Raw genomic sequence first — 26202 nt, forward strand, 5'->3', positions numbered from 1 at the left:
GTCGTGTATGAGTAATACCTAAATGTGGCTATTGGCTGTGTAAGCAGCAGTGGCAGTAACCATCCACATGAGACACCCAGAAAAATTTTACTGGCGCTCCCAAGCTGCCAGATCCACGTGTGCGCAGCAGGCTCGGATCTAGTAAGGGGGGGGGGGGGGGGGGGGGGACTGCAAACCATGGTATCTCAACTGGGTGGCAGTTTCAGGGGTAGGGGACAAATCTATGTTATTGAGGAAAAAAAGCTTGTTTCACAAAGCACCTAGCATCCAGCGCACGTCGGTTTATCGATTATTCATATGATTTTGAAATGCACCCCTGCTGGTTTTTGGACATTTTTGAACACATTTTAAGTTGATTTCTGAATGCGTGTATAGTGTACGTGACGTCTCTGACAGGGTAACCCCCGTCGCATCTAGAAATGAACTTTTCTGCAGACAGAACTGGACGGGGCTATATGAGTTGAGCGGAATAAAGCCGAACCGGTGAATACCAACTGCTGCTTGTTTATGTGGTTGATTCAGTTTGCAAATGTTCAGCATTGTTATAATTACTAGCAAAATCCATATATTCAGACTACACGACTATCAGGAATAACAGGTAAGAAAGATTATGTATTGTCTTCTCGGTGTATCAAAGAAAGTGAAATTCTGACAGAAAATTTTTGGCCAGATTGCTACACTAGACAGGGCCAGTTGTAGTCCCTGGCTAGCAGCAGCTTAAGTTCCATTCTGGGAGTAGCGCGGAAAACGCATTGTACAAACACGTCATAATGCCTAACTAGAGAATAATCGCTGGATAACTAAACCGGTGATTGTGTAAGGGTTAGTAAAGTTAACTGGAGAATGAGTTTTGACGTAGTAGTAATATTTACAGAATTAGTGATGACAAGATTGTTTGTTAGAACAAGGAAGGAGAAGAAATGGGGACATCACACAATTTATGGAAGAGTATGATGATTCCAAATTTATACAAAAATTTCGTTCTACTACTTTTCGGTCTCATGCATGATAAACTGGGGCGTATGAATGAAATGTGAAACTATTTCCTGACATAAAGCTTTTTGATTGTAATTGACCAAATAGGTATTTCGTATTGGTACTTCGTGAATTATATTGTTGTACTATAAAAATGATCATTATTGCCAAAACAGTCTGTCTGATTTGGTGTGTGTTACAATTGCTGCAATATTGGAAAGGCCTATTTTGTGTAATCCAGCACACGTGACAAAATAGACGTAATCAGATCGAGAAACCACATCCGTCTTGGATACTATTTGTATTAACAGCTTTTTCAGTATTAGACGACGACAATTCTATTTTTCAAGTAGCAAAACGTTTGACGAACTTTGATGAGGTAATAATTCTTTCGCACAAAGGAAAGCGCGCCCTGGAAAAAAAAAAAAAAGGTTCAAATAGCGCTAAGTACTATGAGACTTAACATCTGAGGTCATCAGTCCCCTACTTAAACCTAACTAACCTAAGGACATCGCACACATCCATGCCCGAGGCAGGATTCGAACCTGCGACCGCAGCAGTGGCGTGGTTCCAGACTGAAGCGCCTAGAACCGCTCGTCCACCGCGGCCAGCACGCCATGTAAAGCTGCAGCAAGATTAGAGAGAAAAGTCGCTAGGACCTAAGGATTGAAGAAATGTGTACTGTCCTGTGTGTCTCTTGTATTTACTGGTTTTAGGTATCCTATATTTAATTTTATGTCACACAGAAGAGCAAGTTATTAGCTAATAGGCAATAGAGAGTCCAGATTTTCTGAAGACTTCCTGTTATCCTGGTTACAAATAATCCCATCAAGTATTAATTGCGACTTTTTCTTATTTTTTTAGAGGGGCAGGATGTCAAGCCGGCCGCCTGGTAGCAGGAGAGGCACTACAGGACATTTTAATTTCCACTGTCCTGAAATAGTTTGATGGCATCCATTGCAAAATATACATGTTTGAGTTCCGCAGAGTGAAATACAGTGACGCGCAGTATAAGAATGTTGTTTGAAGAGGTGTGGCACTGCACTTCAGCACACTAAAGACCAAATAACATGTCTTACATTTCCTCGAAGATATATGTTTTATGTATCAGGCTCCTCAGAAAGATGTGCACTACAAAATGAACTTACTTTTGAAAAGTTTTAATTTTTTGACGTCATGGTCCTCAGAGCGTTCTGAGTTGTGTGTGTGTGGGGGGGGGGGGGGGGGGGGAGTGGTTTACGTGACCTGTGTTTACATCTAGTGATTTTTCTGTTTCCTCTTCATTACTGCTCTCACATCAAATGAAAACAAGACGGATTTCTGTGGCTGGGAGCTATCAAGTGAATTAAAATACATTCACATAATTACGGAAGGCTAAAATATGTTACTAGTTTCAGATTTTATTTTATTTCCACCTTTCTGACAGTCAAGCATTAATCGCCTTGGAGAACAATTTTTGTCTGTTTGCTAAAGAAATTTGGCTTTTATTAAGCTTTCCTGCTGAGGCAGTAAATTCATTTGAAACAAAGTGTTTAATTCCACACTATTGGCTAGCTTCTACTGTTTGCTACATTTCAAGTGCAAGTTTTCATCTTCTAGCACGTATGGCATTATGACATAATAAAGAACCAAACATGAGATAATACAGTACTGGTACTCCAAGAAAATTTACGTCTCGAACAACATACCAAAAAGCTTAATATCAGGTTGAGGCCTACGTCATTGGGAATCTGGACATACGAATGTGCGCTTTAAGGCGAACTATGCATTTTAGTATGGTTCACGAAATTCCGACGCTCTTGGAGCATCCTCTGATGTCTTGTTTCTTTTATGACATTTTGTAAGTAAGATTTTTGAATGTTTCACACGTACGAACATACGGGCTTCCTACGTCACCGTAACTGCACAAGCGTGGTGACGCCTCTTTATCTGGCGCTCTCTGGCAACTGCTGAAGTGCATCTATTTCTAACAGGTCGCGGAGAAATATTGCGAATTGTGTTTCGAAAAGCGTTATTTTCAAAGTAAATTTCCTTTTATGCAAGATGAACTATGTGTGAGAATGTACAATGAATTTCTTAAATCACAGAGTGTTTGCCTCATTTAAAAATCAACTCTTTGATAACGAGCCATTTAGAAAAATTTTGAGCAGATTTATATCGGTATTAAAAATTTTACTGGCGTATTTGTGCAATGTATCTTAAAGGGTAACATGTCCTAAACAGATCAACATTATAGGTGAAAGCTTAGCTTCTCTTGTAGCTTATTAATCTTCGAGACAAATATTATATGCGGGAGCTTTGCTTTTTTTTGTGGCAACACTCTTGTATAGTAACTTAAACCATTAACTTTTCCTGTTGGTGGAATTCAAATCTATACTTTCATAACACAAAAATATGTAGCATACATGTTGCTGCATATCAAAGATCTTTCCAAAACGTGCTTTTCCCCCCTGAGTTTCATTTTCTAAAGTGCCGAGAAATTTTACGCTGCTGTATAAAACCATGACCATTCAAAGGATTGATAAGTTTTACAGTTCTGACGGAAAGTATACTGTCACTTAATTCAGAAAAAGTGTATTTTCACCCAGGAGAAAATTTATTTTTAACCGGGAGATCTGGGAAAAATCCGGGAATTTCTTTTTCCTTGTCTGCGTATACACCCTGTACAAGTTTATATGCCAACCAGCTTTGCAGATGACGAAGAGACTGAAGAAATGTATGATGAGATAAAAGAAATCATTCAGATAGTGAGGGGAGATGACAGTTTAAAAGCCATGGTGGACTGGAATCCAATAGTAGGAAAAGGAAGAGAAGGAAAGTAGTTGGTGAATATGGAATGGGGGTAAGGAATGAAAGAGGAAGCCACCTGGTAGAATTTTGCACAGAGCATAACTTAATCATAGCTAACACTTGGTTTAAGAATCGTGAAAGAAGGCTGTGTACACGGAAGAGGTCTGGAGACACTGGAGATATATATATATACTATAGACAGACAGAGAGATAGGAACGAGATTTTAAATTGTAAGACATTTCCCGGGGCAGATGTGGACTGTGACCACAGTTTATTGGTTACGAACTGTAGACGAAAACTGAAGAAACTGCAAAAAGATAGAAATTTAAGGAGATGGGACCTGGATAAACTGACTAAACCAGAGGTTGTACAGAGGTTCAAGGAGAGCATAAGGCAACAATTGACAGGAATGGGGGAAAGAAATGCAGTAGAAGAAGAATGGGTAGCTCTGAGGGATGAAGTAGTGAAGGCAGCAGAGGATGAATAGGTAAAAAGATGGGGGCTTGTGGAAATCCTTGGGTAACAGAAGAGATACTGAATTTAATTGATGACAGGAGAAAATATAAAAATGCAGTAAATGAAGCAGGCAAAAAGGAATACAAAAACGTCTACAAAATGAGATCGACAGGAAGTGCAAAACGGCTTGCGGGGATGGCTAGAGGACAAATGTAAGGATGTAGATGCATATATCACTAGGACATAAGATAGATACTGCCTACAGGAAAATTAGAGAGACCTTTGGAGAAAAGAGAATCACTTGTATGAATATCAAGAGCTCAGATGGCAACCCAGTTCTAAGCAAAGAGGGGAAAGCAGAAATGTGGAAGGAGTATACAGAGGGCCTATACAAGGTAGATGTAGTGGAGGGCAATATTATGGAAATGGAAGAGGATGTAGATGAAGATGAAATGGAAGATATGATACTGTGTGAAGAATTAGACAGAGCACTGAAAGGCCTGAGTCGAAACAAGGCCCCGGGAGTAGACAACATTCCACTTGAACTACTGATAGCCTTGGGAGAACCAGCCATCACAAAACTCTACCATCTGGTGAGCGAGATGTATGAGACAGGCAAAATACCCTCAGACTTCAAGAGAAATATAATAATTACAATCCCAAAGAAGGCAGGTGTTGAGAGGTGTGAAAATTATCGAACTATCAGTTTAATAAGTCACAGCTGCAAACGACTAACACGAATTCTTTACAGACGAATGGAAAACCTGGTAGAAACCAACCTTGGGGAAGATCAGCTTGGATTCCGTAGAAATGTTGGAATATATGAGGCAAAACTGACGCTACGACTCACTTAGAAGATGGAGTAAGGAAAGGCAAACCTACATTCTTAGCATTTGTAGACTTAGAGAAAGCTTTTGACAATGTTGACTGGAATACTCTCTTTCAAATTCTGAAGGTGGCAGGGGTCAAATACACGGAACAAAAGGCTATTTACAATTTGTACAGAAACCAGATGGCAGTCATAAAGAGTCAAGGGGCATGAAAGGGAAGCAGTGGTTGGGAAGGGAGTGAACAGGGCTGTATCCTATCCCCAATGTTATTTGAGCAAGCAGTAAATGAAACAGAAGAAACATTTGGAGGAGGAATTAAAATCCATTGAGAAGAAATAAAAAAATTTTTAGGTTTGCCGATGACATTGTTATTCTGTCTGAGACAGCAAAGGACCTGGAAGGTTTGCCAATGACATTGTAATTCTGTCTGAGACAGCAAAGGACCTGGAAGAGCAGTTCAATGGAATGGATAGAGTCTTGAAAGGAGGATATAAGATGAACATCAACAAAATCAAAACGGGATAATGGAATGTAGTCGAATTAAGTCGGGTGATGATGAGGGAATTAGATTAGGAAATAAGACACTTAAAGTAGTAGATGAGTTTTGCTATTTGGGGAGCAAAATAGCTGATGATGGTCGAAGTAGAGAGGATATAAGATGTAGGCTGGCTATGGCAAGGAAAGCCTTTCTGGAGAAGAGAAATTTTTTAACATCGAGTATAGATTTAAGTGACGGGAAGTCTTTTGTGAAAGTATTTATATGGAGTGTAGCCATGTATGGAATTGAGACATGGACAGTAAATAGTTTATACAAGAAGAGAATAGAGGCTTTCAAAATGTGGTGCTACAGAAGAATTCTGATGAGTAGATGGATAGATCATGTAACTAATGAGGAGGTACTGAATTGAATTGGGAAGAAGAGGAATTTGTGGCACAACTTGACTAGAATAAGGTATCGGTTGGTAGGACATGTTCTGAGGCATCAAGGGATCACCAGTTTAGTATTGGAGCACAGCATGGAAGGTAAAAAATGAAGAGGGGGACCAAGAGATGAATACACCAAGCAGATTCAGAAGGATGTAGGTTGCAGTAGGTACTTGGAGATGAAGAAGCTTGCACAGGATAGGGTAGCATGGAGAGCTGCATCAAACCAGTCTCTGCACTGAAGACCACATCAACAACCATACTTTCCAGGTTTTTCTTTCATGAAGACTGTGTAGGGGCACCTGTCACGGAACAATGACAATATTTCGTTAGTAACAGTGTGCATTCCAGCAGAATAATATCTTGGCAGTAATTCATTCATTTTATCAAATACTTCTTGTATTGCAGCAAACTTGGCATGTTCCATGCACCCATTTTGCATCTCTCTGTCATCAAATCTTACTATTTTAGTAAGTTGATGGAATCTAGTTCTACTCATAGCTGCAGTATAAACAAATCTTCCTCAAGTGTTGGGCCATAAATCACGAATAGGTGACTCACTATTCCCCTCCTTCACAATAACAATATGTAGCCCTATATACGCTATGAATTCAAGTCTGTCTGTTTTGGGTAAATTATGTCACAAAGCGTCTGCATTGGTATGCTTTATTATAATGATAACAATTTCTGGAGAAGTAATCATTTCAAGTGATTCTCTTATAGTTCATACTTTACCTTCACTTCTTATGCCGTCTTGCTCTTTTACTATGTTTTGTGCTGCCTGCCTTGTGTTATGAAAATGTTTGGATGTAAGAACTTTTCCAGTGGCTGTAAAATACTTCTCACTGACCTTGCCAGTGGCGTCATCATCCGCTACAGGTGAAATAATAAAAAACAATAAAGATTTTTATCATAATTTTAAAATATGAAATATCGATCTAAAGTACAATATTTACAAAAGTACCCTCCGCCTTCCCCATCCCCCTTTGATACTCGTAAGGGTTAAGAAGTAAATATATTGGGAAGTGAGTGACGAATTCCATACTCCTTAAAAGGCTTCAGCAAGATGTATGGTTATCTAATTCTTACTGCTCACATGTGCTGAACAAACACTGTATTTAGTATAGGTGAACAACCCCAGACAGTTATTCCATAAGACAACAGGAAGTGAAAATAAACCCCAAATACTTTAAAACTTTTGTCTTTAAATCAACAGAATTGAGAGAAGCTTCTGAGGGCAAACATACAGAACTGAGCTTCTTGATTAGTTCATCTACATGTTGACTCCATTTTAACTTGTTATCCAACTGGGCTCCAAGGATTTTTGCATGGGATGTTTCAGCTAGTGTAGAACCATTAATGTCTCTTCTGGTGCTAACAGGTCATCATTGCTTCCTCGAAACTGCATAATATGACTCTTTATGAGATTGAAGCTTAAACTTTTTGCTGTGAGCCACTTGTAGATCTGTTCAATTATCATCAGAGCTGTGTCCACTAAGGTTGAGTTTCAGCCCTTGATTAGTATGCTTGTGTTTGTTATCAACCAACACTGCAGTTTTTGAACTGCTCTTTAAAGTCATTGGAAGATCATTTACTTAGGTGAAGAATAAGAGTGGGCCCAGTACTGATCCTTGTGGCACCCAACACTTTATGTTCCCCCATTCTAAGGTTTCATGCCTGTGATACTGTGTGTCAAGAACATCGTCTGCTTTCTGTTATGAAGACAAGACTTCATCCATGCACGGGTGACACTATTAATGCCATTACATATTAGTTTGCCAAGTACAGTTTTGTGATTCAAATAATCAAAGGCCTTGGAGAGGTAACAGAATATACTAATAGCATAAATGTTCTTGTTTACCTCTGATAGCAGTTCATTTGTGAAGTCTTTTATTGATTTTTCTGTGGAGAATCCTACACAGAAGCCAATATAAAAGGCAGAGAAATGCATCCACACCAACCAGCCCTTCTGTAATTTGGATGTGTAGTGTTATGATTTTTCTCCAGTCACAAACCTTTCCAGAAGTCATAGTCACATAGCACATTTGAGTGCCCAAGAACTGTCTTCATCCTCTGGTCCCTGTAGTCATTCACTGGTACTGAGACACCCAGTAGAAGATGACTTTTACAAAGTGGAGTTCCTTATGCAGAGGCTTGTACACTGTCTCATATGAAATGTTGAACTGCTCAGCTCAGTTTCATAGACAAATCTTACTGCCACATACAATCACCTGCTCAATTTCCTGTCACAGTTACTTGCACCAATGTGGCTCATCAGCAGTGCAGATTTAACATACAGCAAAAGATGTGCACCACCTAGAGTCCTAGACAGTGTGTCCTTCACACTCCCTCAACATTTCAGTGTGAATACCACTTTATTTTAATACTTCCACCCACAACAAATGCACCACAGCATGTTGCTCCTTACTTGTGAATGACTATACCACATGTGGCAATGTTGCTCATTACCTGATGTTGACATTACCAGGTCAAGGGCAGCTCCATTTTACAGCATCACATGTGGTATTGGGAGTACTTGTCTCTCAATTACCGGTTTCCTAACCACAATAGTGCATTCTCGTGGTCATTCAGAGAATGCTGCATTCAACAGTGCCAAATGTGGAAGAGGTTACAATACAGACTATATTTTGATTAGGGAGGTAGTAACTGCCTAGTCAAACAAACTAGTAGGAAAAGGGATGCACAAAACTGACATTCTCCTATTTCTCATGAAATCAGAACAGTTGCTGAACCCAACTGCTTCCTGTTTAAACCTCATTTTACCTTTACCAGGCACTGGTGACAACTTTACCAAAGAGTTAAATTGCTAATTACCCCATTACAAGCAGATCTCACCAACTATCAAACTATGGAAAATTTAGGCACTTAATGAAGTGCATATCACTCTCGCATGTACTTTATGGTTGTTCTACTTAAAATATTACTGGGCTATCTGAAAAAGCAGCAGGCCTCTGTTGAAGGTTTAATGTGAGTGCTGATTGACACAAGGATGGAAAAGTGGCTGAAACTAATCTGTAACATACAAACCAAACAAAACAGTAAAGGACTGCAGAATAACAGTGTTTGAGTAATGCATACAGTTCACATCATCTTTCCTCCTTGTTATTTTCACAGTCTAACAATTTATTTTGTCTTCTTATTTATCTACCTTCTAACGTTTTGACAACTAAGAGTGTGTGAACTGTATGTGCAAACTTCCCACTTCTCTTATATGAGTCGACTTACTTGGTGTACACAGCCGATCTTCTTCTCTGGATAGCTGGCTTCTGGAATCTCTATAAACTTCTTCTCCGAAGAATGATGCTAGTTACAGGAACCTTAAAGATGCCAGTGTATAAAACGTTAACCATTCAAAGGATTGGTAAGTTTTACAGTTCTGAGGAAAAATCTATGGAAAACCTACTGTCACTTAGCACAAAAAATGTGTATTTTCAGCCAGATATTTTTTAAATGGGATATCTGGGAAAAACCCAGGACTTTTTTTTTTCCTTGTTCACGTGTACACCCTGTGAGAGCACTTCCTCTTTCCATTCTGGTAGGTACGCCACTTTATAAAACATTCCTATTTTTTAGACCACAGGTCGTCCTATCTCCATGTAGGTATGCCTGTCCTTTAAATTTAGTAAATGCCAGGTACGTCCCCCTTATCCTTTCTGAGTAGGCCTCACATTTCATTACCCTAGTATATGTTTCTATATGTACTATAAGTATTTTCTGGTAAAACTACAAGTCTACACTACACTTCGCATTCACTTCTTGATATATCATTTAATCCCTAGAGTCCTCCTCTACTTCTCAACTTCTATACTCTTAGTAGATACTATGTCTAACTATAGTTCAAGTCCTACTATTCATCAATGTTCAGAGTATTTATTATACTGACTTTTCTTAAATGACTATCACAATCAATTCACATTCGTTTTCTGCGCTCACTCTTCCTTCTTATGTATACTTGATGTAAAATCATCCTAGTTTTTATATAATTATGTATGCATGTATGTTTTTGCCCCCCCCCCCCCCCCCCCCCCCCCATGTACACACATTCTTACCCTTACAACACCTGGCGATTCTCACATTGCAACAGGTTTCTAATCTGTAATTTCAATCTTTGTGTATAAGGGTATTCTTGTGCGTATGTGGATGTGTGTTCGTGTAGTCTGATTCTTCAGCCTTCTTATCTAAAGATAAGATGTAGGTTGTTAGAAACCACAGAAACAAGGAAGGACTTCAGCAATAGAAGTTTGTGGATATGGAAAAATGGAAAAAATAGATGGGTCCTCAAATGAGAAGTAAGAAAGGAAAAAAAAATAGATATGGTTGCTAAGATCTAAGAAGAGAGAGAAGATAGCCCCAAAGACAGGAAATCCTTACCACCCTCCTTCCCCAGGATCCCTACCCCTCAGGTACTTGAGTGAGATGCCGGAGGTGGTTTGGTGTTAAATCGTCTCCTACAGTATGGATATTCCCACCTTCACCCTTGAAGTCCCCGAAGGAAATCTTAGCAACCCTATGGAAACGGCAAATGGTGAAGAATGGGGCACACTTGGTTGTGAGGGTTGTCTGAAAGGTGTGATGTGTGTTTTGTGTTAGCCATGGTTTATTTGTTCTTGTAAACCATGTTTTTATCTACAACCTCCACCCCTTTCAAACTTAATACAAACCCTCCCGTTTATGTCACATCTCACAAAAGGTATAAAATATTCTATACAAAATGGGAAATCTATATACTATGGTATATTAGTTGTTCAATTAGTCACACAATATTATATTTTCTACAAACATAATAGTCCATTCAGTTCACTTTATCTAAGTATCACTTTTTACCTGTGATTAATCTAGGATTGTTTTTTATTTGACTGTCATATCCAGTTTTCTAAGATATAAGATTACAAGATAGTTTAAGATTTTAGGAATAGATGACAGAATAGTTTAAGATTGTAAAGGCATTTGGTGCAGTAAAGTTGTTTCGGAAGAAACACTGAAAACAACTCGGGATCTGACGGTCGTCACTCCGCCCGTTAACTCAGAATTTTTAACGTCAGTGGGGGATAGAAAACAGCATAATTTGATAGGAATTCGGTGCAGAAAAACTATTACGGAAGAAACACCGAAATTAACTCGGGTTCCGATGGTCGTCACTCCGCCCCATAACTCAGAACGTTAACGTCCCTGGGGGTTATTTGACGCTGCTCGGGTTCCATGGATCTGATATTAACTTTTCTTGTGCACTGGCAGACCAGTATTTCTCTTTAAACTTCTTTTGAAAGTCTCCCCATGAAGAAAAATTCTCAATATTTACAGTTCCCCATTTGGATGCGTCTCCTACAAGGTAATCCACAGCAAATTCAGTCTTTTTAGAATCTTCCCAATTTTTCGGTAAAGCTTGGTTAAATCTTTTCAAAAAATGTATCAGATGTACCTCTCCACTGGGTTAAATTAAGGGAATTGTCTCAATAACTCTGAATAAGCTTCCCATTGCAAATTAGTAACTACTTCACTGGTTAACATCACGTTAGGTGAAGTTACTTGTTTTTCTACTTGTTCCTGGATAAGTTTGAATTTTCTCCAGAGTTCGTCTATGCCCTTCCTGGTATCAGTAAGTTCAGAAGAAGCCATAGAGGACAAGTTCCCGGATGTTATTCTCTCGGTAAATTTTTTTTCTATAATTTCTTCGACTTGTTCTTCCAAACTACTTACATTTACAATATCAGAGTTTGCTATTTTCTCTTTAAAGCTTCTTTCTATGTTATCCACTTGTGTACTTATACCTGTAATTTGCGATTGAATTACAGGCATTAACTCTCACTGCTTATGTACACTTTGTTTTAAAGTACTCAGTCGAAAGATCCTAATTTTTCATTGATTTCTGAATCTACATTATTCCACCTGTCCTCAATCTCAAATTCTAACTTTTTTGATAACTCTTGGAAATTATCATTCTGTTTATTACTAAGGTCAGTGAACATTTGATTTACATGAATGTGCAGGGAAATAGTCAATTCATTCTTTAAATCTATCTTAACATTCTCTACATTTTCTACTTTAGTATTTAAAGCATTGAATTCAGTCTTAAAATCTCCCATGCCTTCACATAGATTACTAAATTCTTTACCTTGTGACTCTACCTTGGCACTTAACAATCCGAAAGTTTCATACTGAACATCCAACTTAGCATTTAAAGTTCCACTCTGAGCATCTAATTTAGCATTTAAAGTTGTACTCTGGTCATGTAATTTAGCATTTAACTGCAGACTCAGCATTTAAGGCTTCATTTAATTGAGTTTTGATTACATTTACCAACTTAGACCAGTCTGGCCCTTCTTTTACTAATTTGCATAGCCATGACTGGTTCTGAAGTTTCCCCAACTTGCTGTTCGTTATCCGTATTTTTACAGGCTTTAGACCTTGTGAGCATTTAACTTCAAGTATAATAACTACACTAATAAAGTTCACTCAATAGTTTGTATCACTTCTTGCTAAGGTACTAAAGTTTTGTTTTGCACTCACCCGGCGTACACTTCTCGCAGGGTAGGGGAGCGGATGTGACGGCAGGTCAGTACCGGTGAACAGCAGTTGGTGCCAGCGACGTCGGATGTTGGCTGGTTTCCACAACTGTGTCCCCGTGATGCGTGTGAGAGCTGTATACTCCCTGCACCAGATCTTAGTCGTTTCGCTCTAGGCGTATCTCTTCTTAGTCTAATATGTCGAGATCTTCTCTCTGGTTTTTAACATTGTGACTTTCTTACATCTTCTCCTTTTTTACATTCACAAATTTTCTCCATCTGACACTTTAGGCTTAATTCAATTTCTTGGAATGATTCTTTTGTCTCATTATGCTCAGTTGTTGTGGCAACACATGATAACTTCTTATCTCGTTGTTTTTGTCACAGAATTCCTTTTTTCCTTCGGTCCTTTCACACCGGTCGCCACATTCTAACGTTTTGATGACTAAGAGTGTGTGAAGTGTATGTGCAAACTTCCCACTTCTTTTATACAAGTCGACTTACTTGGTGTACACAGCCGATCTTCTTCTCTGGATAGCCGGCTTCTGGAATCTCTATAAACTTTTTCTCCGAAGAATGATGCTAGTTACGGGAACCTTAAAGACTTTCTCTCTACTTGCATAATAATTATGTACTCGAAGAATACTTTTAAATAACTGTCGGTATATTTGAGCTTCATAAAGAGCAAAATTCTCTCTTCACTCATAAACATTGGAATTCTTGTAAGCCACTCGTATCGTCTCACATTAGAAACAGCTTTATGTACATTTAGCAAAGAGTTGGCTTAACAACCACAACTCTTATTACAAACAAATCGTAAAATACGTCTTGCCTCCAGCAAATCCAACATAAGAGTTTTTTTTTCAGACTTCAGGATCTCAGTTGTTCTTGTTATTTATAACAATGGTCACTGATACGATTAGCACGGAATAACCTAGAAGTTCCACAGTTCTTCCCTATACTTTCACTAGAACTTCCATGGATTGCCTGACAAGTACTTGTCAGTGCCATTTGTCCGCCACGTCTACCTTCTGCTCGCGACTGATTTCACACCTGCACACACAAACATGTCAGTCACAGTAGGTAGGATTTTAGCATCCCACTCTCACATCTAAAATATTGTGTGTTCAAGATGGTAGTAGGTCGAGTGGTTCTAGAATTTATGCAGAAATTCTCGAAACATTACAACCTCCTTTCATTTCACGGTCAAACACTTATCAATGTGCACTTGCTTTTCCAGTATCTCTTTTGTGTTAAACGTAATGTTCTGTTTTATTGTTCTGTATGTCATAGATTTTATTTTCATTAAGATTTGTTGACATCTTTAAAAGTTTTTTGTCAGTAGCAGTAGTACTTTTACAAGGGGAAGTCAAATGAAAGCCTTAAAAGTGTAATTGAAACTCGAAATTTCACATCATTTTCTGCAAGATTTCAGTAGTGTTACGAGTGTTGTAAAGAATGACCTACAGGTGGTAGCATACTACAGACAACCAAACAGGCACAATACAAGTTCAAAATGGCTGCACCACTTAAGATGTGCACCAAGGAAGAAAAGTGTTCTTTCATATGTTTTCTGAGCAGTGAAGGTTCGAAACCTAGTGAATTCCATCGGCGAGTGAAGGTCTAGTATGCTGATGCATATCTATTGCTGCAGCAAGTGAAGTGGAGTAGAAATGGCATAACTTATGTGACAGATTCTCAGCACCCAGGTCAGGCACACTGCATTGTGAGACTAGAGTCAACTGCAGCTGTTGAAGCCATTGTGATGGAAAATTGCCATGTTGTTGTGGATGAAAGAGCTACAAATCTGAACATTAGTATAGCTCAGCACATGGCGTCATTCATGAAGCACTTAAGTTTCACAAAGTGCATTCAAGATTGGTGCCACAGCAGCTCATGCCAGAACTGTAGAACTTCCATGGTGCTTTGAAGCTGAAGATGATTGCTTCTTCATAAAAATTGTTACAGGAGACTAAACTTGAGTGCACTACCACCAACCTGAAACAAAGAGCCCAAGCAAGGAATGGTGCCATTCCTCATCACCAAAACTCAAGAAGTCCCGGATGCACCTACTGACACTCTTTTGGGAAAAAAAAGGTTTTGTCTTGGAACACTACACAACTAGAGGAAATGCCATCACCAGTGCATCGTAGTCCAATATGTTAAAAAGTCAGCTTCAGCTTGCAATAAGATCAAAGTGACATGGATTTCTGACTACAAGTGTCATTTTGCAACACGACAGTGCTCAGCCTCATACTGCTCGTGCAGCACTTGCAGCCATCAATGACCTGCACTTTGATACTCTGCTACATCTTCCATACACATCAGACCTTGCACCAAGTTTCTACCACATGTCTGGATCACTCAAAGAGGTGATGGGAGGAACGATTTTTTTTTCACCATCCCATGGACTTCCTAAATGCTGGAGGAAGTGTCTTGAATGACAGGGAGACTATATTGAAAAATTATGCACTTGTTTTTCACTTTTGGTCAGAATTTTTTTTTTTTTTTTTTTTTTTTTTTTAAAATATTTAAGATTTTCGTTTGACTTGACTTCTTTTATAATTCCAATTAAATCTTTAACATTATTTATGTGTCATGCACCTTATTTACATCATGTTTTTCCTATTATTGTCTGGTGTTCTTTCTTTCATGACAGCCATTTCGTGGTTCAGTTTATCTGACCTAGTTTACAACCCTACCGGGCCTGATAACGTCCTTCCCCATATGTTCTGTCAATATTTTAAAATGTAATGACAAAATTTTTGAATTATTTCCTTAGTGTGAATCCTGTTACTGGCTGCTATGAACCACCAAAACCAGATCCAACTGCTGGAATGTCTGATGAACAAAAAGAATATGAGGCCATGCAGCTTGTTAACATGATGGATCAACTAACGAGGTAAGTGGACTGATTCACTGCATTCTCAATAAACTTCTCAGAGCAGTAGTCCAGTTGGTTGTTTCTGTCAGCTAGGTTAGGTAGACCTCTCAAAAAATCGAGTTGTCTCTATGAAACTTTGCAGTGGTGTTAGTCCTCCTCTGCATATTTACTGTTCAATGTACTACAGTTTTCCCAATGGTGGCTAGACTTGGTGAAGATCTTGGTTGTAGAAGTCTACATTTTGGCTAATCAGGAGATGTTCCACCTTGAAATTTTGGAGTGTCTTCCATGCTGTGATTTCCTCATCTGAGGAAAAAACAAGAAGTCATTGGGTGCTGTGTCAGAAGAATACAGGAGGTGAGGCAAAATTGATAGCTCAAAGAAAAAGCATGTGCAACTGTCTCCTTTACTGAATGAGTTGGACCATTGTCAAGGAGCTAAAACACCATCCTAGGACAACTTCTTGGAACACTTCATCTTGATAGCCTCCAATAACATTGTCAGGAGGTTTTGGTAGCATGTTCCTGTGCCCATTTGCTCTTCAAAAGTATAATCTTTTAGTAACACTCCATTGCAGTCCCAGAATGCTCTCAGCATCTCTTTGTCCAATGATGGTGTACTCTTTGCCTCTTTTGGTGGTGGTGAATTCAAGTTTCCATTGTGTGCTGTGCTCTTTTATCTCACAGTCATAATGAAACACCCAGCACTCATTCATTATGATTAGTTGGTAAAAGAAATCATGTAGATTGGCGTGACATAGCCTAAACATTTCTGCTTCTACCTTGTTCATTAGCCTCTTGGAATGAGTGTGAACAATTTTGGAACCCAGTAGGTGGCAACCTTTGTCACAGTCAGGATGTTATGCAAGATGTTGGAAAGTGATCCGTGATTGATTTTCATTTTTTCCACTTGAATTGTGACATAGCAGCCATCAAGCACCAGAGCTCGTATGTCTGTTGCAATTCCTGGTTCTTCACAAGGAGATGGTCTGCCACTTTGTTCTTCATCATTTGGACTTGTTTGATCACATTGGAAGCACCTGTGCAACCTAACCGCCATGTTATATGATTCACCGTGTTATATGATTGTGTGTTGTTGTACATGTCCACGAACTTCGCATGGGTTGTTGCAGCTTTGTTCACCTTCTAATGCAGAAAACAAGGTACCACATTATTCTCCATTTCATTGATGAGCAGTACCAGTTTGTTTCGACTCCCATAGCAGTGTACTACAGTACTGTGGCATGGTGATTACAATGTGTGCCAGTACTGTTAACGTTTGTCTGCAATCAGACAAAAATTAATTGCATAACTTTATTAGTTTAAGCTGATGAATAGAACTTTATGACATTCCTTTAAAAGATGCAACACAATTTATTTTGCTTCATCACCTTGTGCAGTTATGCAGAGCTGGAAAATTTGTTTAAGCTAATTGATTAAAATCTGTTAAACTCACTTCAGTATTAATTTCTAGATACTGTAAAAATTTTACAGTGTAGCTGTTATCTACATATGACTAATTATCCAACACATTCAGACACAACACTATTCTCGTAATTGCTGCCAACAAACAATAACAACTGTCTCTTCTATTTGTTTTTATGTTTGTAGTTTTCCATCATTCATAGTTTCTTGCTAACAATGTTGCAGTACCCTGCCCCTTGGAACTGTGCATAAACATCAACTTTTTGGGGCTGTAAATAATAACTTTCAATGCTTCATAATGGTAGTCCTCTCTTTCATTTATGATAGGTATGCAAAATTTGAAAACATTTATTAAAATAATAATAAAAATAATGATAATAATATGATAGGTATTCAATAAGTAATGCAACACATTTTTCTGAAAGCAGTATAATTTTGTTCAAGATTTCGATACACCATATTATTCCCTACTCATTTGGCTAAAAAATCCTATTTTCCAACATAACCTTCATTCAATGTGACAGCCTTACACCACTTTACTGGGGGAACCTGTATGCCTGCATGGTATCGCTCCACTGGTCTATGTTGGAGCCAACATCTGCGTCGATAACCTCCCCATCATCCACATACTGCTTCCCACGAGTGCATCCTTCATTGGGGCAGGTGTGAAATACAGGCTGAAAGGTGGGTGAGGAAGAGCAGTCCAATGAAGTTTTTGTGAGCTTGTCTCGGGTGCACAGACTTGTGTGAGGATTTACATTGTCATGAAGGAATAGTTAGCATGAATTTTTGTGGTGATGAACATGCCGAACTTGTTTATTCGGTTTCCTTTATTTATTGAACACCCCTTATAATAATAATAATAATTGCATGCAGCTCAATGGCCAAGTGCAAGTCATTCAATTGGACGTCATTACAGTGACTTTCCTGTCCCAAACCTACCCCAGTCATCCAATCAGGAAAAGGGGTCCTACAGTTTAAAGTGGAATCTGAACCATGTATCATTCCTGATGAGTGCTCACATCATTGGGAAGTGAACATCGAATGAAAGACAGTCTGAAAGTTACTGTTGTCCACCCAGGATGCAGTTCCACAATCTCTTGGTTTAAGGGCATGCAATCTACTGCTAGATCCACAGACCTGGCATTAATTAATATGAAACAATTTGTATATTGTGTGGTTACTCATAATCAATCTTGATAAGTCAGTAAGTTTGTTTTCTTTACTCATCTTGGTGGTTTTATCAAACTTCAGTTATAATCTACCTAAGAAGCCCTTAAAAATTAGTCTTCAAGCATGTGGACACAAGAAACTGTTCCAGGATCACTAACTCTGTATCACTCATTAATCTTTTTTGATTAGTTCTGGTTCCAATTGCTTCTAAGTCTGAAAATCTATGAATGGTGCCATCATTTGATTCTTTAAAAGCTAGGGTAATGAGGGTAATAGTGGTGTGCTTTATTAATACTTTTGAATAATTTCCACTGAAAATGTATCTGAGTTTGAAGGATAGCAGTGCTCAGAAATATGTGTTGATGATATGTCATCCACTATCTCCCAATAGTGATCTGTTCTTGTAAGTAAGTCTATAGGAATATCATATGTTCCCTCATTGGGATCTTCCAGCTGTAGGTTTTTGACATTTTGAGTCAACTTGGCATTCTTAGGCACTGTTAGATATTTTCATGTAACAATATAAACTGTCAAAGCCGATGACTGTGACATAAACATTCTTCTATGTGCTTCTTGGCTTGAGATATTTGAGTCTGTGAGACATGAATATCAAAGATGACGTGGTGCATCTACTTAACAATGTCCAGCTGTCAATAAACCCTGAAGTTTAGACTGTACATCAGGTTTTGGCTAATAAAGGCATCCAAAATACAGCATGTGAGTTTATTCTTGCCTGCAGATCTTATTCCGTATACACTTGCTGTTTGAAGGTGAGTCCTGTGGTGACGTTGGTCACTGACCTGTTGATGGTGACACTGGAAAGCTTAGACACCTCCGGATCATCAAAAACTGATCAATGGTGGCTCCTTTTGCAGTAAGAGCAGGCAGCAGCCTCAGACTCTATGACCTGATTAGGACAGAGAGTATCTTGAGACAGTCCAAAATATTTTTACTGTGTTTTGTCCAGTGACCAAATTGTGCCAAAATACACAGTAGGGCTTCACAGTACACCTGATCTTTGCACTTTGAATAACATTGCACGGAATAAATGTTAAGAGCAGCAGTGGCGACAGGTAGTATGCTTCTGCATATATTTTGCGCCATGAGTGCTCCATGAAAATTTCATTAATTTTAGTATGTCTCCTTAATGTAGTTTCCACATTTATATCCTTGTCCAAGAGCTTCATAACATGGAGCCATTAACTGCATTTAATGATTGTCAAATTAAGAGTTTCAGAACATTTAAGTCAAATAGGTCCTCCTGTTCAAAGTAACCCAAGTGAATCTGTGTTATGGGGTTATGATCTCCACACAATGTCCAGATAAGTCAAGAATGTCCTCATCAAAATCTCATCAAAAAATTGTTTAGGCTTGCCTTTAAGGTATCCTCAAAGAATATATGTTTATTAACAGTAGTTGTGTGTACATTACTGTCAATAGAACATTCAAACTGTTCCCAAAATCTGGGCCAGCTCTCAATGTCTCCAGAAAAGGATTTGGCTCAATAGGCACCAACTTAACAGTGGTGGGAATTGGAATTACAGGTGAGACTGGTTTATTCAAACATGAGTCTGTGTCAGAGGCAGACAGTTTTTTCCTTAGTACCATCTTGCATCTTAAAAACTGCACATTTTGCCTTGACTAGATATTTCTCACAGCAAACTAAATCCATGTTACATTCCTCATCTGGGTGAAGGTGGTGGGAAGTAGCATCAGACTGTCTGAAAAGTGACAGCAATTCTTCCTTATGATATCTAATACCCTAGAAATGTGTTTCATCAGAGAATTCCACAAACTCAGATACAAGACATGCTGTGATTTCTATCACAAGACATTTTCTTTAAATCTGTGCTGCTCTTTGTGAAACACTGTTGTTTGTTTTCTAATAAAAAGCTCTCTGCTGTCAAATACTCCACAGCCACTTCAAATAAACTAGAGGAAACCTCCCAATCCACCCAAAATTGCAAACCCCTTGTTTGGTCCAGGTTCATTTCTGATATCATCATGATCTAGGTTAAGGGCAAAACATTCTATTCTCAGTCCTCCACAGACTCAACATCTTATCTCCCACTCACCTTACCTGGTTCTCCTCAGCCGTGTGTGTCACCTTGCTGGATATTGACCTCTACCTCTCTGATAGCTCCATCTATATCTCCGTCCAAGCCCACTAAAAATCAGCAGTTCCTGCATATTGACAGCTGTCATCATTTCCACATCAGAAAATCATTCTGATATAGTCTGGCCATCTGTGGACAGTCCATCTGTAGTAATGAAAAAACCCTTGCCCAGTATGCTGAAGGTCTCATTAAGGTCTTTACAAAAAGGCAATCACCCAAACCTAGTCTGTAGACAGATTTCCCATGCCATATCCTCACACACCCATAATCCCCATCTCTCGCACCCCACCCCTAGAACCAGCTGTAAAAGAGCAACCCCTCATCGCCCAGTATCATCCCAGGTGGATCAGCTGAACCAAATCCTTTGCCAGGGCTTTGATTGTTCATCAACGTGCCCGGAGATAAGGAACATCCTATCCATAATCCTTCCCAGTCCTCCTCAAGTGGTATTCTGCCACCCATGAAATCTGCATGTGGCTGTAAAGTAAGGGAATATAGCAGTAAAAAAATCTAATTTCAAAAACATACATTTTAGTTATTGTCACCCTCAGTATACTCCTCTCCTCCATCCCTACAACGCTCCATGTGAATTTTCCATTGAAGGAAACAGTGCTGGAAGTCTTCCTCTGTAAGCTCTTTGATGACGCATGCCACTTTTCCCTTCACAGTTTCAACAGACTGAAATCCTATTCCTTTTAATGCAGATGTGACCTTGGGGAATAGATAGTAGTCACATGGCGCTAGGTCAGGTGAATAAGTTGGGTGGTCTAACACTGGGATGCTGTTCTTCCCTAAAACCCACACAACAGACAATGAGCAGGTGCATTGTCTTGAAACAGAACTTTCTCTTCCACAATTTGGGTATTTTTTCACAGAGTTAAGCAAGAACCTGAAGGTAGTAATATTGATTAACAGTTTGGCCTTCAGGAAACCAGTGAAGATACACAGCTCCATGAATATATAAAACACTCACCATCTCTGTGAATCTTGACTTGCTCATTTGAGAGTTTTTTTCCACTCTCAGAGAAGTTGGGCCGTTCCAGTGTAGGGATTGGTGCTTAGTTTCTGAATAATAAGTGAAAAATCAAGATTTGTCACATGTTAGCACTCATTCCTAGAAATTAGGGTCAGTTTCAGTGATATTTGGAGTGTCATTATAAAAATTTTCATTAGCTAGTTTTTGTTAGATTATGGGAATTTTCGGCATCAGTTTTGCACACACTTTTCTCATGTTACATTGATTATGTAAAATTTCCTTTACGCATTCTTTTTCAATTCCTACAGTTTCAGCAATTGATCAGATATTCAACTGATGGTCAGATGAAATCAGCTAACCTACCTTTTGATCCGTTTTTGATGTTGTGTCCTGGTCATCAATCATCCTCAACATCTTCTCAGCTATCTTGGAAGCACTTGAACCACTCAAAAACTTTTGTACATAAGAACAGTCTCCATCATATGTTTCTTTTACTGAAAGATAGGTTTCAGTAGCAGTTTTTTCAGGTTTCATGGGACATTTCATGACAGCTCATTGCTCTATTATTACATTAATCATTTTTCTGACAAAACTAAATAACTGGTCTTACACAAACAAAGGCGGCCACTCTGATTTGTCTACAGGCACCAGAAGTGCGGCATTCGACCAAGAAGGCTTCACACTTCACAGTTATTGGTAATTCATCTTTGGCGCATGATGCTTACCACGTGACAGCACCAGTCCCTTTATTTAATAGATACACCTCATGGATAACATACTGGTCCATTCCAAATATCACACACTGACTCGTAACAACTTGCCACATGGGTGACATCCCCATGGGAGACCCAGGTTCAAGATCCATCAGATTCAAGCACCCAGCATATTCTATGCCAGTCTCATCACTAGTTTACCCTTCCTGTCAGAGGCAGGGCCACCTATGAAAGCAGACTTTTCACATGCCAGCTTTGCTGCAATTTCTGCACAGCATTCTATCTCGGCATGACCACCAACCAGTTGTCCATCCGAATGAGTGACCACTGCTACCGCCAAACTGTGGCCCATAGCGGGAAATGCTGCTGAACACAGCCTGCTTGATTTCAGCAACTGCTTCACAACCTGTGCCATTTGGATCCTATCCTCTCATGGCCTCAATCTTCACTAGCCCCCTGCCCAAGGAACCTAACTTCACTTGTCTTCCACCCACACCCTTTTCCTTACAGCCTCCTCTTCCTCTGTTCTGTAAGCCTTCCCAAGACATTTCTCCACGTCATTGTCGTTGCATGCTCCATGAACTCACCAGTGCTCATGCTCTTGCTGCATTCCTGTCCTGTGCATGTGCTGCATCTCCCTCCCACGTTCCTAGCTCCCATGTACTGATGCCTCCCTCTGAGCCATCAGCCACAGGTCCACAACTCTCCCTCCTGCTCCCCGCCTCCTATCTGCCCTCTCCTACTCCACCTGACATCCCAGTAAGCTGCAGAATTGTAGCCCTGTCATTACATATTCAGCAAACACAGCCAGTAGGTGTTCATTGGGGGGGGGGGGGATGCTTCAGTGGCTACTGTACCTCTAAAAAAAGTTTCATCTGATAGCTAGCAAGTCTCCAGTCTTGTTTTTCTGTTTGCCAACTACTCAGCTCTCTGCTATTCTCTGAGCTGTTACATTTACTCCTAACTTATTTACAGTGTGGTGAATAATATAGATGTCAGTGCTACAGATTGCATTAAACTCCAATCATTGTGGTGGTACAGTCAGAATTTAAAGAGGGGTCTGGCAGAAAGATTCCATATCATCAAATACTGTTCACAGCAGCCCTAAAGGACATTTTGGGATCCTTAATGTGGGGAAGTGTGGCTTGGTATCACAGTGCCAGACTAGAAATTAAAAGATTGGGGGTTTGATCCTTTGTTATGTCCTGGTATTTTGTGTCCTACTTTTCACGTCTTTCACCTCTGTCAATGATTTTTTAACAAGAAAATTGCCAAGTCTCACTGTGGTCTGGAGTGCATGTTAAATTAAGGTTCACTATAAATGACCTATAAAGTCAGCTCAGAAATTACAGGAAAGAAAAACCATAATCAGGAGGACAATGTCTAATAAGCACAATGGTGTTCAAATCAACTTTCAGATTGATGGCAGTTTTATATTTTTCTTAACCCGAGTAATCAGAGAACAGAATATGTATTAACTAAACATAAGTGAACCACCTTTGTCTTCCATGTGATATGGTACTGTTTGTTCTAATGCCATTGGATTCCAGCAACAAGAAATTCATGTCATTATGAGCAAAAGCTAGCAAATTAACCTTTTACTTGAGCAGTACTAAGTATGAAATTATTCAAACCACAGCTATATAACAAAAAAGGCAGTAATCAGCGTGCAACATTATCCCTGTCCAGCAGTCATTTTGTTATAGTGTTATTTCAAGTTGGCTATCACGTACATGGGTAATAGATCAGATTCTAATATGCTGTAAGTTGATTCAGATACGGTAAATCATCAGCCAAAAAAAAAGAGACAAGTTTAAAATATTCTGTGTTAGGTGGCAGTTGCCATGGCTACCTGTTCCATGTACACATGAAAGATACAATGTACATGCTGTGCACTTGGTAAGTATGTTTCAGCATTGAAGTTGCAACCACCTATACTCGTCTTATAAATGCGGCTCAGTATTAGCTAATGATGGAATGAGGAGATTAGGTGACTCAGTCGGTGGTACCCCGAGACAGCTAACTCATGAGCCCACATGCAGACGTCAAACCAGAATGATCACAGTATGCAGGCATTTTGAAGGACAATCAGTTGACAACACAAAACTGTGGAGTTCCATGGTCGAAGTTGGGATGATACTTCATCAGCTATGAAATCCATAGTTACATGTGTTTCACACTGTCTTCAGCGATAATTTTTTCCTTCCTTTGAGACTAGTCAAAATAGAAGAAACCACTTTCGTTGTGTCTCCTTTGCATTTCAGTAAGATGTTAACTGAAATGATTTTGAGACTGAAGCTAACAACCAGATGCTATACTTCCTAAATGTAGAATAATAATAAAATAGAATGAGATTTTCACTCTTCAGTGGAGTGCGCACTGATATGAAATTTCCTGGCAGATTAAAACTGTGTGCCCGACCGAGACTCGAAGTTGGAACCTTTGCCTTTCGCGGGTAAGTGGTAGAGCACTTGCCCGCGAAAGGCAAAGGTCCCGAGTTCGAGTCTCAGTCGGGCACACAGTTTTAATCTGCCAGGAAGTTTCATATCAGCGCACAGTCCACTGCAGAGTGAAAATCTCATTCTGGAAACATCCCCCAGGCTGTGGCTAAGCCATGTCTCCGCAGTATCCTTTCTTTCAGGAGTGCTAGTTCTGCTAGGTTCGCAGGAGAGCTTCTGTAAAGTTTGGAAGGTAGGAGACAAGATACTGGCAGAAGTAAAGCTGTGAGGACCAGGCGTGAGTCGTGCTTCGGTAGCTCAGATGGTAGAACACTTGCCTGCAAAAGGCAAAGGTCCCGAGTTTGAGTCTCAGCCGGGCACACAGTTTTAATCTGCCAGGAAGTTTAATAATAAAATAATGCAGTACATACTGGAATTAACAAATGTACCAGAAAACAAATTTCTTAGATAAAAGCAGATATATGACAACACACTGAAACTCAGCTGAGCACTTTTGAATAATTATATCTTGTATCATCCCTTGTAGAGATGGACTTCTTCAGCCATGTCGAATTGGAGAAGATGGGCGTCCTGAACCTGTCGTACATGTTCTTCAACTTCTGGAAGAGTTGCCTCCAGAATTTCGGCAGCAAAAGAACACATTCGATGACAGCAATACAGAATCATAAAAGCTAAAAGCTGAGTTGCCAGTGACGTAATACATTCTCTGGATTTCTTCATGTAGTTACCTTTTTCACCTGTTTTGATAGTGTTCACAAAGAATTCGTAGTAATTGTTGTTGCTATTTCTTATTGAGTGCAAATGTATGTCAGCACCATTTTAAATTGTGTATGCTGTAGAATGATACTATGTGTGTTTTGTCAAGAAATGTTTTGACCATGTTCACTTAGTTTTAATTTGTGTATTTGCTGCTCTCGAGAACAACTTATTCACATTTGGTCTCAAAGACAGTGCTCTAGGAGAGAAGACCATGCATAAACATGAAGGTTGAAAATAAACAGAGGGAGCACAACATATCATGTGGATAAATTGACAGTATTTTAAAGAAAATCAATTAGAGAAAAGAATAACTGGTATAATAACACAAGCATGGTGTCTCAAATAAAGCAGTAGATGCACTGTTAAAGCAAGAAATGTTTGATAATCTAATCCAGATGTGAAAGAACAGGTCAAAACTGATGCATGACTTAAAATGTAGTTCAACTCAAGATTATACTTATGCGTATTTGTTTCTACGAAGACAGTTAAAATAGCCTGTTTGTGTGCAAATTGATTAGCTTAAGTTTTTTAATGCCAAAGAAATGTATCACATGCTGTCCTACAATTCCGATCTGTCAATACTGACCTTGTTTTTATGTTGCAGGGATGATAAAATATTATATTTAACAAATATTAGAATAGAGTCAAATGATGATAAACATGAGGTACAAAATGACTTTTTAGTAGCCAGTGTTGTAGTATAGATGTTTTGAGTTTTCCCCTTTTATCTGTATAAACGCTTCGACAGAGGTCAAATAAGCTGACTGAACGAGTGATGAACTGATCTCTAAGTAAACATAAGTTGTTAACAATTGTCAAGAATCTCTGTGTCTGTTCTCCACATCATTTCCTGCAGATTTCCTGTGTGCTTGCTTCTAAGAGCAAATGTGACATTGCTCTAAACTGATGTTCCAATTCTTTAAGTTAAATACACTTAGGAAATTGACTTAAGTTCTGTTAAGATTCTTAAAAAAATAAAACCATTATTTGCTTCTGTGTTGCTTCTCTATGGAAATATTTCAACTCATCAAACTGTGTCTAGTACAAGACACCACTTTCTTTCCTTCCCTTTTGAGCTGAGCTGTTGCAAAGGTGAATCAATTCAAAACCTTAAACATGGAGAAAAAAGGATGCTAGCACACTGTAAGTATACAAACGTGTTCCTAAAAGTGTGTGCATTGTGCCAGAGTTGCAGCC

At 39.1% G+C, this 26202-nt stretch overlaps 1 protein-coding gene across 1 annotated transcript in view; it reads left to right on the forward strand.

The window, feature by feature from the left end:
* Positions 1 to 25999, forward strand: part of LOC124621961 (synembryn-A) — a 132113-nt gene extending 106114 nt beyond the window's left edge. The window contains exons 9-10 of the mRNA XM_047147489.1: positions 15283 to 15402; positions 24773 to 25999. Coding sequence (XP_047003445.1) covers positions 15283 to 15402; positions 24773 to 24914 — 262 coding nt within the window. The 3' untranslated portion in view covers positions 24915 to 25999. The remainder of the gene's footprint in view (positions 1 to 15282; positions 15403 to 24772) is intronic.
* Positions 26000 to 26202: the final 203 nt, after the last annotated feature.

Source organism: Schistocerca americana, chromosome 7 (assembly GCF_021461395.2).
Source record: "Schistocerca americana isolate TAMUIC-IGC-003095 chromosome 7, iqSchAmer2.1, whole genome shotgun sequence".
Lineage (NCBI taxonomy): Eukaryota > Metazoa > Arthropoda > Insecta > Orthoptera > Acrididae > Schistocerca > Schistocerca americana.